This window comes from Lethenteron reissneri, chromosome 71 (assembly GCF_015708825.2).
Source record: "Lethenteron reissneri isolate LAM-NWPU_2019-01 chromosome 71, ASM1570882v1, whole genome shotgun sequence".
In the NCBI taxonomy this organism is placed as follows: Eukaryota; Metazoa; Chordata; class Hyperoartia; order Petromyzontiformes; family Petromyzontidae; genus Lethenteron; species Lethenteron reissneri.
The window spans coordinates 2,359,964-2,375,506 of record NC_083849.1 but is presented as its reverse complement, the minus strand read 5'-3'; the positions used below and the strand labels follow the sequence as shown (position 1 = coordinate 2,375,506).

The 15,543-nt window shown below is 52.6% G+C and overlaps 1 protein-coding gene across 1 annotated transcript in view; it reads right to left on the bottom strand.

Moving 5' to 3' along the window:
• LOC133361194 (rho GTPase-activating protein 29-like) overlaps nt 1-15,543 on the bottom strand; it is a 122,630-nt gene that overhangs the window by 85,301 nt on the left and 21,786 nt on the right. The window contains exons 2-3 of the mRNA XM_061580077.1: nt 8,216-8,543; nt 5,218-5,329 (exon numbers count right to left, since the gene is read on the bottom strand). Coding sequence (XP_061436061.1) covers nt 5,218-5,329; nt 8,216-8,543 — 440 coding nt within the window. The remainder of the gene's footprint in view (nt 1-5,217; nt 5,330-8,215; nt 8,544-15,543) is intronic.

The window sequence follows — 15,543 nt, the reverse complement described above, 5'->3', positions numbered from 1 at the left end:
GTAATAATGGTGGTAGTAGTGGTAGTGGTGGTGGTAGTGTTAGTGGTGGGGGTGATCGTGGTGGGGATGGTTGTAATAATGGTAGTAGTGGTGGTGGAGGTGGTGGCAGTGTTAGTGGTGGGGGTGGTGGTAGTAATGGTGGTGGTAGTAGTGGTGGTAGTAGTGGTGGTAGTAGTGGTGGTAGTAGTGGTGGTAGTAGTGGTGGTAGTAGTGGTGGCAGTGTTAGTGGTGGTGGTAGTAATGGTGGTAGTAGTAGTGGTGGTGGCAGTGTTAGTGGTGGGGGTGGTGGTAGTAATGGTGGTAGTGGTGGTGGTGGTGGCAGTGTTAGTGGTGGGGGTGGTGGTAGTAATGGTGGTGGTGGTGGCAGTGTTAGTGGTGGGGGTGGTGGTAGTAATGGTGGTAGTAGTGGTGGTGGTGGTGGTGGTAGTAATGGTGGTAGTAGTAGTGGTGGTGGCGGTGTTAGTGGTGGGGGTGGTAGTAGTAATGGTGGTAGTAGTGGTGGTGGTGGCAGTGTTAGTGGGGGTGGTAGTAATGGTGGTAGTAGTGGTGGTGGTGGCGGTGGTGATCACAGGCTTCCGGGCCACGCCCAGGCAGAGGAAGAGGGCAAAACCTCAAAACTCCAATCAGCTTCCCAGGGGAAAAGCTTGCACGCACACACACACACGTATATATACACACGTGTATACACACACACACGTGTATACACACACACACACACACGTGTGTATACACAAAGACAAAGATCCCCCGTATAGCCTTACCAGGCAGTTGGGGCAAGTGCTGTCATCACGTAGAATGGAAATAATAAAATAATAAAAATAAAACATAATAAAATAATTCTCACGACGTTTCGGCCACAACGTAAGCAGCCGTCCTCAGGTGACGAACAGGTCCGAGTCTTCTCGACAGACCGAAAGCTATTAAGGCCAGCATGGCACATGAACGGGTGGATGGCCGGCACCACGCCCTACCACCAGGTTACTCATTTTAGGCCTAGTCGACCTAGGGGAGGCCCAGGAACGGTTCAAATAACCGTCACCAGTGTCGTAGCGTGGGGCGCTAACCATTGCGCCACCGCTCCGCGTACACACACACACATATACAGACGGCAGCGGGCCGGTATACCCGAATAAACAAAAACAGCGTGTATATGTAAACAAACACTGGCTCGCTCGTATAAACACACACTTCTTATAGGAGGGGGCAAATTACTCACAAACACTCCACTTAAAATCAGATAATGCCCCGTTCTGGGTGAGCTTAGGAGCAGTCAACAATCCCAGCGACCGTCCCAAAGCAACATCCCCACTACCCCCCATCTCCATCCCCCCGTACCAGCCTCAACTTTCAGATGCACGGGGAAAGTTTCGGAATGAAATGAAAATGTCCCGTGCGAGTTTTTCGCGCAGCTGTTAGTTGCGCTGCGCTGCGCGTCCCGGCTGCGACCCGAGATCGATTCCCGCTCAACGGTCACCGATACACCTGTGGGGATTAATCTGATCAGGTCTTGGGCCTCCTCTAGGTCGACTCGGCCTCAAATGCGTACCCCGGTGCGGCGTGCAAACGTTGCCACTCGGGAGGCCAATGCGGCCGCGTGCGGTGCCGGACACCCATCCCCTCGCGTGCCACGCCAGCCTTCATAGGTGCTTGCTAACACTACTTTCCCACACAATCTGTTTATGTCTTTTGTATGCACTGCAGTGGTTGGATATACACGGGTCGGTGGGTGTATTGGCGAGCGAATGGGTGAATGGGCGAGTTCGTGAACGAGCGAGTTGGTGGGCGAGCGAGCGAGCAAATGAGTTGGTGGGTGGGCGACTCGTTCACTGGTTCAGTGAGTGAGTGAGTGAATTCGTTACTGAACTATTTATATTTTTCAAGGAAAGGTCCACGGAGCTCCATAGCCTTTTCTCAGCAGCAGCCAAATAATCTAAACCCAATTGTAAATGTGGAGGGGAAAGCCGGAGGACCCGGATAAAAATCCACATGACCACAGGGAGAACACGCAAACTCCAAATATACAGGCATTAGGGTTGGGATCTAACCCACGAGACATCCTGTATACCTCCTATATAGCAGGCGAGGTAGTTAACATCTCACCACGATGGCGTCCGAGTTGATGGGTGAGGGAGCGTGTTGAGGAGTGCGTGGGCGAGTTCAAGGGTGGGCGAGCGAGTGAGTTGGCGAGCGAGTGGACGAGTGAGTGAGTTTGTGAGTGAGTAGGCTGAGCGAGTGCGTGGGTGAGTGGACGGGTGAGTGTGTGAGTTGGTAAGCGAGCGAGCGAGCCAGTGATTGGGTGGGTGAGTGGACGGGTGAGTGCGTGAGTTGGCGAGCGAGCGAGCGAGCCAGTGATTGGTTGGGCGAGTGGACGGGTGAGTGCGTGAGTTGGTGAGCGAGCGAGCGAGCCAGTGATTGGGTGGGTGAGTGGACGAGTGAGTGAGTTTGTGAGTGAGTAGGCTGAGCGAGTGCGTGGGTGAGTGGATGGGTGAGTGGGTGAGTGCGTGAGTTGGTGAGCGAGCGAGCGAGCCATTGATTGGGTGGGTGAGTGGTCGGGTGAGTGCGTGAGTTGGTGAGCGAGCGAGCGAGCGAGCCAGTGATTGGGTGGGTGAGTGGACGAGTGAGTGAGTTTGTGAGTGAGTAGGCTGAGCGAGTGCGTGGGTGAGTGGACGGGTGAGTGCGTGAGTTGGTGAGCGAGCGAGCCATTGATTGGGTGGGTGAGTGGTCGGGTGAGTGCGTGAGTTGGTGAGCGAGCGAGCGAGCCAGTGATTGGGTGGGTGAGTGGACGGGTGAGTGCGTGAGTGAGCGAGCGAGCGAGCCAGTGATTGGTTGGGCGAGTGGACGGGTGAGTGCGTGAGTTGGTGAGCGAGCGAGCGAGCCAGTGATTGGGTGGGTGAGTGGACGAGTGAGTGAGTTTGTGAGTGAGTAGGCTGAGCGAGTGCGTGGGTGAGTGGACGGGTGAGTGCGTGAGTTGGTGAGCGAGCGAGCGAGCCATTGATTGGGTGGGCGAGTGGACGGGTGAGTGCGTGAGTTGGTGAGCGAGCGAGCGAGCCATTGATTGGGTGGGCGAGTGGACGGGTGAGTGCGTGAGTTGGTGAGCGAGCGAGCGAGCCAGTGATTGGGTGGGTGAGTGGACGGGTGAGTGCGTGAGTTGGCGAGCGAGCGAGCGAGCCAGTGATTGGGTGGGTGAGTGGATGGGTGAGTGCGTGAGTTGGTGAGCGAGTGAGCGAGCGAGCCAGTGATTGGGTGGGTGAGTAGATGGGTGAGCGGTCAACAACCCTGCAGCCTCAAACACCGCATGGTAGTTTTGGGCCAATCAGTAGCTATGACGTGTTCGTGTGTGTGCACTGCGCCACGGACCTGGTGGCCCGAGTTTGACTCCCACTCGCGCTCATCAACACCGGTGGCGATTATCTCAACCAGTCCTGGGCCTCCCCTAAGTCGACTTGACCGTAAACGAGTACCAAGTGCAGTGTGTAAACATCAGGGAGACAAATGTGGCTGGGCTCAGTGCCGGTCTTCACATTCAAAATATGTTTTTATTTTACCAGGTAAGGCCCCACTTCAGGATCGACCTGGCCATCATAAACGATAGCTTGTCATAATCGTCATGTGGAAATTCATGAAGGTATCCAAATAATAAAAATGTGTGATGGGAAGGGGAAAACCCGGAGGACCAGGAGAAAAACCCACACAACCACGGGGAAAGAAAGAGAGAGCACACACAAACCACAAATATACAGGTCGGAATCGAACCCACGACCTCCTGTACACCAGGCGAGGTAGTTAACATCTCGCTACATGCAAACTGCAAATATACAGCAGGCGTTGTCGGGGTCGGGATCGAACCCACGACCTCCTGTACACCGGGCGAGGTAGTTAACATCTCGCTACATGTAAATTCCAAATACACAGCAGGTGTTGTCAGGGTCGGGATCGAACCCACGACCTCCTGTACACCAGGCGAGGTAGTTAACATCTCGCTACATGCAAACTCCAAGTATACAGCAGGTGTTGTCGGGGTCGGGATCGAACTCACAACCTCCTGTACACCGGGCAAGGTAGTTAACATCTCGCTACATGCAAACTCCAAGTATACAGCAGGTGTTGTCAGGGTCGGGATCGAACCCACGACCTCCTGTACACCAGGCGAGGTAGTTAACATCTCCTAGCCACGTCGGCGCCTTCCCTAACAGCACTTGCCCCAACGACCCGTTGAAGGCTACAAGGGGGGGGGGGGAACCTTGGTCTTTGTAAGTGAACAAGCGTTAGGATCCATAATAGGAGGTTGTTTCTGTTGGGTTGGATCGCGTAAATATAAATGCGTCGTTAAACCCGCCACCACCACCACCCGACACAGCCAACGAGTAAAGTTTCGTCACGTAAACAACAAAACGTGCCAATCGGTTGCGTGTTGGGAGGGTAAACCCACTGCAACATTTAGCAATTTCATAAATCAGACGAGCTATGAAGCTTCGATTTAAAGCTTTCGTGACTGCAGGGATTCATCTTCTTGATTTTTTCGGTAAAGTCACGTGGAAGGGAAGTAATAAAATAATAAAAATAAAACATAATAAAATAATTCTCACGACGTTTCGGCCACAACGCAAGCAGCCGTCCTCAGGTGAAGAACAGGTCTGTCGGAAAGACAGACGCTGTGAGAATTGTATTTTATTATGTTTTAATTTTATTGTTTTATTATTTCCCTTCTACGTGACTTTACCGAAAGATTTCGAATTTAAAGCTTTCGTGACTGCAGGGATTCATCTTCTTGGTTCTTTCGGTAAAGTCACGTAGAAGGGAAGTAATAAAATAATAAAAATAAAACATAATAAAATAATTCTCACGACGTTTCGGCTACAACGCAAGCAGCCGTCTTCACCTGAAGACGGCTGCTTCACCTGAGGACGGCCGCTTGCGTTGTAGCCGAAACGTCGTGAGAATTATTTTATTATGTTTTATTTTTATTATTTTATTACTTCCCTTCTACGTGACTTTACCGAAAAAACCAAGAAGAGCTATGAAGCTCTTTGTCAAGGGGACACGGGGTATAAACGTGACAACAACAACACAAAAAACACGATGGCAGTGCACATTACAAGAAAGGTAAACAAATCACGCAAACACGAATCAAACTAAACGTTAGGACTCCTACCCCCCCCCACCGCCCCCCCCAGCCCCCCCCCCCCACAGCCCCCCCCCCCCCACAGCGGCCCCCACCTGGGTTGGAGAAGACGTCACGGAGCTTGCCGAGCGCGTCGGTGAAGAGGCGCACGTCGGCCGTGAGACGCGAAACGTCGCCCGGGTCCACGCTCGCGCCGTGCCCCTCGGCCTGACGCACAAAGACAAAGATTCCCCCCCCCAACTCAGTGTAGCCTGAAGAGACTGTTGGGGCAAGTGCTGTTAGCGAAAAGCGGCACCTACGAAGGCCGGCACGGCACACGAGGGGGTGGGTGGCCTTTGTCTCCCCCAGCGGCGGTGTTTGTCGCACACCGATAATCGTCGCCGGTGTTGGTCGTGAGCGGGAATCGAACTCGGGTCGCCAGGTACTCAAGTGCTGCTAACCACTACACTAGCTCTCCAAAAGACAAAGATCCCCCGTATAGCCTGAAGAGAGTGTTGGGGCAAGTGCTGTTAGAAAGCACCTATGAAGGCTGGCACGGCACACGAGGGGGTGGGTGGCCTTTGTCTCCCCCAGGGGCGGTGTGTTAATTGCACACCGATAACACTGGTCAACAAAAAAAAAATTCTGGCCTGGACTTTTGCAGCTGTTTTAGACTAATTTCAGGGTGCCGATTCCAAATCTGATCTCAGATTTGCTATATCACATCTCACTTTGATGCTATCGGCATACCCCATTTTCATTGATTTTACCCGAAATTAACTCTGTCACTTATGATTGCAAGTTGTTGCGAGTCAGTGGCTGCTTTAGTGTTAAAATATGGTGCTGTATTTTTAGGATAGTGTGTTTATAATATCATTTCATGTAGATATCCACATTTATTTATTATTTTTCTTCTGCATTTTTTATTGAAAATGCAATATTTGATATCACAAAAACTGATGCCAGATTTGGAATCAGCACCCCAAAATTACCTTAAAACCGTTGGAATACCTTATGCCAAAAAAAGTGTGTTGACCAGTGTAATCGTCGCTGGTGTTGGCCGTGAGCGGGAATCGAACTCGGGTCGCCAGGTACTCAAGTGCAGCGTGCTGCTAACCACTACACTAGCTCTCCAAAGACAAAGATTCCCCGTATAGCCTGAAGAGACTGTTGGGGCAAGTGCTGTTAGAAAGCACCGATGAAGGCCGGAACGGCACACGAAGGGGGTGGGTGGCCAGCACCACGCCCGACCGCCTTTGTCTCCCCAGTGGTGATGTTTACTACACACCGCACCAGGTGCTAATGAGGCCAAGTAGACCTAGGAGAGGCCCGGGACCAGTTCAGATGAATCGTCACCGGCGTTAGGTGGGGCCACAACAGCGGTCGCAACCGGGTACCCGATACCCGTACCCTACCCGATACCCGGCTACCCGTACCCGGCCGGGTACGGGTAGCCGTTTGCGACCCTGGTGCGGCCGGGTACGGGTACGGGTAGACCGTGAGACACTGGTGAGTCACCGTTTGTCACTCATTTCGGGTAGGGTACGGGTAGCGTATGGGTACCCATACCCGGCCGGGTACGGGTGCGGGTACCCATTTGCGACCCTGGTGCGGCCAGGTACGGGTACGGGTAAGGAACCCGTTTGCGACCTCTGGGCCACAATAAGCAGGATGACCCGAGTTCCGTTCCCGCTCACAGCGTCAGGGTCGGTGACCGAACCGACCCCTGCATACCCGGCGAGGTAGTTAACATCTCCGAACCACCACGGTACAACTGTAGTGCCATAAGAGGGGAGGGGCTGCTGGGGGCTCTGGGATCCTAGGCAGATAAGCCGTCGGTGCCAGGCGCTAGGATCCCAGGCAGACCAGCCAGTTAAGCCCCTTGGCGCCACCAACGGGGGGGGCTGTGTGTGCTCTGTGGGATATCTGGGGGCGCACACAACCCCACCCCTCGTTGGGGACGAGGCATAAAAGGGCAGCTCCCTGGCCGATCGGGGCCAGTCGCAGCTCAAGACCCAAGACCCAAGACCAGCCAGCTTAGGACCCTGGACCCCCTGGTCCCGCTTGTCCTTGTAAGGGCCGGGACGCTGTGAGGGCCAGTGGTGGGACTCTGGGACTCCCGGCTCTACGTCCTTGTGAGGGCGAGTTCCGAGGAAGCCAGAGTCCAGACCCGCACCTTGGCTCGGTCGGGTCAGGTAGCCACCCCTAGGGTAGTTGTAGCCGGAGGACCCCAGAGCGTAGCCAGAATAGTGTATCTAGGCTGTGTACCTAGGCTGTGTACCTAGGCTGTAACAGAGTATGAGGACTGAATGGAGTGTTGTATTGTAATAAATATGTAATGAGAGCCTATGTCCGGCTCACGTGGTGATCGGCTCTGCCGGTCCTACTCTACAGCCAATGGGGGGAGAGCCTGGGAGCATGGCCGTGGCGTGATCGAGGGATGTCAGCTAGGATGATTGGTTCTGCTGGTCTTGGCCTCAGCCAATGGGAAGACAAGTCAGGGTCGTGGTTCCGGGAGTTGATGGGGGGAATCTGGAACATTCGGCGCAGGCTATTGAGGATTGGCTGGAGTGTACCACGTGACCCAGGCGTTAAATAAGGGAAGAGCCGAGGGACACGTGGTCAGACAAGGAACGAAGAGAGAGAGGGGCCACGTGCGAACGGGGCTCCGAGTGCCACGTGGCGCTGCGTCTCTTGCGATCTGTCTGCCCGCCCCCCGTTGCCTGCCAGCAACGGGGGGAGTGCTTGTGAACTGAGATAAGTAAATAAAAGGACCGATTCCACAAGCCGTCTCCAGAGTGTTATTATAAATAAGTTACCTCTACAAGTGTCTCCGGAACCCATTACACAACCATCCCCAAGAAATAATAAAAAATAAAACATAATAAAATAAAATAACATAATAAAATAAAATAATATAAAATAAAATCTTCTTGGTTCTTTCGGTAAAGTCACGTCGAAGGGGAGTAATAAAATAATAAAAATAAAACATAATAAAAATATTTTTTTTTTTTTACTTCCGTTCTACGTGACTTTACCGAAAGAACCATAGAAGATGAATCCCTGCAGTCACGAAAGCTTTAAATCGAAATTTAACATCCCCAAGAACCTCACCTCGAAGACGGAGCCCAGGCTGGTGGCGGAGGGGCTGCGCGCGTGCACCCCCGCGCCGCCTGGCGCCACCGCCATAGGCACCACCGCCACCGCCACCGCCGGTGCCGGCTCGCAACGACGCCGTAGATGCCACGTGCCGGATGCCGGCGGCGTTGGGGGAAGATCCGGCGCCGCAAGACACGGCGGAGCGCACGCTGGAGTGCGAGCGTGCCGAATGGCGCTGCAACGGCGGCTGCAGCTGGTGGTGGCGCAGGCTGGCGGGGCTACGGCGCGGGGAGTAGGCCCGCCACGGGGGAGACGCGTCCGACCAGATGGGCAACGCGTCCTGCTGGCGCCGCGTGGGTGGGTGGGGGAGGTGGTGGAGGGCGAGGGTGGTAGGTGAGGGGGTGAGGGCGGAGGGAGAGACAGAGTGAGAGACACGGACGGACAGATGGACGGACGGAGGAGAGTCATGCCAGACATTGTCATCTTGGCACAAGGGTGGCAGAACCACAACCAAAACCAGAACGATAAGCACGGTGGGAGAGAAGAAATTCACACTTACTCACCCACTTACCAATGGAGGAACCATCAACTCAATCACCGATTCACTCGCACACTCACTTCACCCACTAACCACTTGTGAAACCATCCACTACTCACCCACGAGTGAAACCATAAATTCACTCACTCACCGATTCACGCGCCCACCCGCTCACCCACCCGCTCACTCAATCACTCACTCACCGATTTACTCGTTCACTCACTTCATCCACTAACCACTTGTGAAACCATCCACTACTCACCCACGAGTGAAACCATAAATTCACTCACTCGCCGATTCACGCGCCCACCCGCTCACCCACCCGCTCACTCAATCACTCACTCACCGATTTACTCGTTCACTCACCCACACGCTCACCTCACCGATCAACTCTCTCACCCAAAGGCTATCTCAACATACATTACGTACGAACCACACTGAACCGCACCACTTGAACGCGCTCTGCATGAAACATATCGCATGAACCGCATGAACTGCACCACCGCATGAACTGCACGAACCATACACACATGGTAGTACTAATCACATATCTGCATTTCCCATAAATATGCTAAATTCCTCTTGATATGAAAATTATTTTGTCAAGGCGCTCTTCCCGTTCCAACCCAGCTTAAAATATACGCCCCAAGCGTGGTGGTGTTTCATTCAGACGCTGTCTCCCCGACAGACCTGGTCTTCACCTGAGGACGGCTGCTTGCGTTGTGGTCGAAACGTCGTGAGAATTATTTTATTATGTTTTATTTTTATTATTTTATTATTTCCCTTCTACGTGACTTTACCGAAAGAACCAAGAAGATGAATCCCTGCAGTCACGAAAGCTTTAAATAGAAATTCATACACACCGCACGCATCTCACACATTTCTTTAGAACTTTGCACTGTCCTTCCCACCCCCCCACCTCCGATTTGCATGGTTGGCTACGTACGGTGCGAAAGAAATAAGCTCAACGTAAGTTCGTACAAGCAACCACGTCGATCGATGAGGCACGCGACGTCACCGCCACGTGACATCACGCGTGGTCACGCCACACCAAGCGACGAGAAACGCCAAACCACGCAGAGCCAAGCCAAGCCAAGCCACGTTCCATCGGAGAGGACGCCGCTAACCCTGCCTGGCTCTGCCAGGACGAGGCGGTACGGCAAAAAAGTTGACCTCCAACTGTTCCGTCTGTGCGGGATAAAGCGCTCCCCCCTCGCACGCACGCGTGAATTTTGCCTGGGCGCTTCCATTTCCTCGTCCTTAAACTATTTTTTTTATTTTGGCCCAACGAAGAGGCGGCTTATCATCACGTGGAAATGTATCGCAGCCAAATAATTCTAGAATTCTCAATTTCGATTTAGAGCTTACGTGACTGCAGGGATTCATATTCTTGTCTCTTTTGGTAAAGTGACGTAGAAGGGAAATAATAAAATAATAATAAAATAAAACATTTTAATTTTATTCTTTTTTATTTTACCGAAAGAACCAAGAATATTCTAAAACGCTGTTTAGAAATGTGGAGGGAAAAACCGGACGACCCCGATAAAAATCCACGCAACCATGGGAAGAATACGCAAACTCCAAATATACAGCAGGCACCAGGGTCGGGATGGAACCCACGACCTCTCGTACACCGGGCGAGGGAGTCAACATCTCGCCCAAACCCATCGGTCGCGGAGGACAGACGCGGCGCGGCGTGGCGACCGAGACGGCACACGACGTGACGCCAGCACCGGTACCCGGTGCTTTAAGTTCTTGCCGGCGTCACGCGAGTGGGAGGGGGCACGCTAACGTCACGCGGGGGGGGGGGGGCATGCCAACATCACGCGGCGTTGTCGTCGCTTCCACCCCGCCCCCCCATCTCCACCCCCCATCTCCACCCCCCCCCCTTCTCCGGATCGAACCCATAACCTCCTGTACACCAGGCGAAATAGGTAACATCACCACCCCCCTCTCCACCCACCCATCTACATCTCTCCCCTCTCCGGATCGAACCCATAATCTCCTGTACACCAGGCGAAGTAGGTAACATCACCACCCCCCTCTCCACCCACCCATCTACATCTCTCCCCTCTCCGGATCGAACCCATAACCTCCTGTACACCAGGCGAAATAGGTAACATCACCACCCCCCTCTCCACCCACCCATCTACATCTCTCCCCTCTCCGGATCGAACCCATAACCTTCTGTACACCAGGCGAAGTAGGTAACATCACCACCCCCCTCTCCACCCACCCATCTACATCTCTCCCCTCTCCGGATCGAACCCATAACCTTCTGTACACCAGGCGAAGTAGGTAACATCACCACCCCCCTCTCCACCCACCCATCTACATCTCTCCCCTCTCCGGATCGAACCCATAATCTCCTGTACACCAGGCGAAGTAAGTAACATCACCACCCCCCTCTCCACCCACCCATCTACATCTCTCCCCTCTCCGGATCGAACCCATAACCTTCTGTACACCAGGCGAAGTAGGTAACATCACCACCCCCCTCTCCACCCACCCATCTACATCTCTCCCCTCTCCGGATCGAACCCATAACCTTCTGTACACCAGGCGAAGTAGGTAACATCACCACCCCCCTCTCCACCCACCCATCTACATCTCTCCCCTCTCCGGATCGAACCCATAATCTCCTGTACACCAGGCGAAGTAGGTAACATCACCACCCCCCTCTCCACCCACCCATCTACATCTCTCCCCTCTCCGGATCGAACCCATAACCTTCTGTACACCAGGCGAAGTAGGTAACGTCACCACCCCCCTCTCCACCCACCCATCTACATCTCTCCCCTCTCCGGATCGAACCCATAACCTTCTGTACACCAGGCGAATTAGGTAACATCACCACCCCCCTCTCCACCCACCCATCTACATCTCTCCCCTCTCCGGATCGAACCCATAACCTTCTGTACACCAGGCGAAGTAGGTAACATCACCACCCCCCTCTCCACCCACCCATCTACATCTCTCCCCTCTCCGGATCGAACCCATAATCTCCTGTACACCAGGCGAAGTAGGTAACATCCCCCCCTTTCTCCATCTCCCCCCCCCCCCTCTCCATCTCCCCCCCCCTCCCCATCTCCCCCCCTTTTTGCCGTCATTCTGACCCCCCCTCTCCACCATCCCGCCTCCTCCAGGGCGATCGTTGCCAATGACTTACATCAGGACACACGAACTCGCATAGAGAGTCTCATAGACTCACGCAGCGACCCACAGAGACCCGTACACTCATTACACAGAGATTCGTACACTCATTACACAGAGATTCGTACACTCATTGCACAGAGATCCGGCGTGGTCACACAGGCACCTGGCAAACGACCATGCGTATCAAATCGGCTATAACTTTTACCGAGATTATGTAGGTTCAACTTCTTTCGCACCATACAGAGCCAACCGCGCTAAACTGGAGCCTCAGTGAGTGGGTGTGCGAGTGAGTGGCCGATTTGACGAGCGAGCCGTGAGTATCTGCTGTTCACCAACTTTCAAGACCGAGCGTCAATGAAGAGCCAACGATCACGAAGACCTGCATCTTTAAATCGTCGCTCTTCGTCAGCCATGCAAAATCATCATCAGCAGACCTCCATTCAAGTGTGAAGCTAACAATACACACACCACACACAGACCACATACAACAAAGACCCCCGTATAGCCTACACTACCGCTCCCCACACACACACACTCAACAGACTGTTGGGGCACAGTTCTGTTAGCGAGCACCTATGAAGGCTGGCATAGTACACAAGGGACTGGCACGGTACACGAGGGGATGGACGACACTTGTGCCAGGCTATGTGCACCTTGAGGCCACGTGAAGTGTCGAACGCCCCGCTGACAGGAGGTCACGGGGCAGACGCAGGTGCCACGGTTCGACTGACTGAGACGACTGGCTGATGCGTCATACATGTGTAATGCGGGTGTAAACGGCCCTCCGGAGGTGCCGTCATGAGGGGAGGAGTTAGGTCACGTGGGGGGAGAGGGGTTGAGTATAGAAGGAGGGGAACCGGAAGAGGATGGGGAGTGACGGGGAACCAGGAACAGAGAGAGGCCACGAAGGGCGAAGCGGAGGGTGGCGAGATCGCCACGAACACGGGGGAGCGAGGATCGGCACCGTTGGCCAGCGGTGACCGACCCGAAGCAGCGAGGAGGCTGCAGTCAGCAGCGGGGCTGCACAGAGAGTCAGCAGCGGGGCTGCATACAGAGTCAGCAGCGGGTCTGCATACGGTAGCAGCCAGAGGGTCTGCACATAGGGGTAGCAGCGGGAGTCTGCATAGAGGTAGCAGCGAGTCTGCAGGGAGGAGGTTACAGTAGATGAAGCGGAGAGTCAGAGGGAAGAAGGAGCTATAATAGCAGTGAATAGCCGGGGGCTACAAATACAGAGTTATAACAGAGTGCCGTGTGGGTGAGGACGAGAACCCAATAAAAGACACGAAGACAGAAGGAAGTGTCCGAGTCCCTTTTATTACACATGTACAGACCCTCACACACACACACGTACAAAGGCAAAGACACACGCACGCACACATACACACCCCGTATTGAACGCATGGGAAGGCTGCGGCCGCCACGTGCCCGGCATTCCGCTCGCGGTTCACGCAAAGAATGCCTCCCCCCCTCCAAAATATATACTACACTACAATACACTGCACCGCTGTACTAAATTTAAAACTCATTTCTTTAGAACTGCTCGTTGTTGTGTTTAGTTTGTTGTGCTTTCCCCGCACCCCCAATCAGCGCGGTTGGCTAGTAGTAGTACACTACTACTCCGATACTTCTCCTACTGATGCGGTTATCCGGGCTTGAGCACCTCAATGTGAACATGTAGTTTCTGCTCTGCATCTGCATCTGCAGTCTTACGAAAGAAAAAGATTGCCCATAGGCCAACATTGCCCATAAAAAGTTAAAAATTCTCCAGTAGTAGCGGTGCGACTGTAATCATCCACAACAGACCGTAGTTCAACGTGTAATGACACCAATGCCCCGATCGACAAATACGAAAGAGACAACACGGCGATGATGATGATGATACACTACTACTCCGCTTGCTCCTGCTGACGTGGTTATATTTAAGCTTGACCATCTCAATGTGAAATTGTAGTTGTTGCTCTGCATCTACATCATCGGCCGTACGGAAGAAGAAGATTGCCCATAGACTCAAATTGCCCATAGACCAACATTGCCCATAAAAAGTTAAACATTCTCCAGTAGTAGCAGTGCGACTGTGATCATTCACAACAGACCGTAGTTCAACATGTAATGATGCCAATGCCCCGATCCATAAATACGAAGGAGGCGAGATCATGGCGATGATGACAATACACCAGAAGTCGCAAACGGGTTTTGATTCCTTACCCGTACCCGGCCGCACCAGGGTCGCAAACGGGTACCCGTAGCTTTTTTTCAGAAACGACCTGGCCACAAATAACAGCTCAACGAGGCGGCCTTGTAATCACGAGGATATTTATAGCAACCGAATACTTTAAAAAAATGTACCCGTAAAAACAAAGTTTTTCACTACAAATCCTTTATATGCGTGGCGGCTAGAGTCCTCTCGTCCTCTGGCTTGAGATGGCTGCCACCTATGGGTCAGATGATTGCATGCCACCATTAAGCAATTGGTAATTAAATATAATAATTTTTTTTTCCTAAAAAGTGTAAAGTTATGAAAAAAAAAATTTCCACGAAAATAAATTGTCACGCACAACGAGTCTGTGTGCAAAATGTCAGCTCGATTGGATCACGGGAAGTGGGGTAAAAAACCACCGAAAGATTTGCACGGTCGTAAGCGCGCAAGCAAGCAAGCAAGTGAACTTAATATAAAGGATTTAAAAACGCATGTCGATTCTAAATGTGGAGGGAAAAACCGGAGGACCCAGAGAATAATCCACGTGACCGCGGGGAGAGAGGCATTCAAACGCCAACTATACCGGCTTCAGGGTGAGGATTGAACACACAACCTCATGTACATCAGGTGAGAGAATTCTAGATTTGCAAAGATTCATACTCTTAGGTTTTTTCGGTAAAGTCACGTAGGTAAAAATAAATAAATATTAAATGATAAACAATAAAACTAATATAAGAAATAATAGAAATAAAATAATAAATCACGACATTTCGGAGGCAACTCGAGTCCCATAGAGTTAACATCTCCTAGCCACTGCGGCGAGATGTTGAGGCGGGGACGGCACACGGAGGGGAGTGGGTGGCCAACACCACGCCCGGCCGCCTTTGTCTCCCCAGTGGTGATGTTTACACACCGCACCATGTACTCAGTCGTCGCTGGTGTTAGCCATGAGCAGTAATGAAACTCGAGTTCCATATACTCACTCTCTCTCTCTCTACAGAACAGGGGGAGAACAAACAGAAGCCACCTTTCATCACCGAGTGGCGGAGACGTCACCACGCGGCGCCTGTGCCAGGCTAGGTGCACTTCGAGGCTATCATGTAAAGTGTGGAAGGCTCTCGCTGCTGGTAGGTCACGGGACAAACCCAGGTGCCATGGGTTGACTGATGGAATCAGTGGAGGGAGCTGAAGGTTCGAGTTGCCAAACGTCAGCCTCGAAACCTTAATGACTTAGAGAAGATCTTCAAAGAGGAGTGGGACAAAATCCCTCCTGAGATGCGTGCAAACCTGGTGGCCAACTACAAGAAACGTCTGACCTCTGTGATTGCCAACAAGGGTTTTGCCACCAAGTACTAAGTCATGTTTTGCAGAGGGGTCAAATACTTATTTCCCTCATTAAAATGCGTTTTTCTGGATTTTGTTGTCGTTATTCTGTCACTCACCGTTTAAATA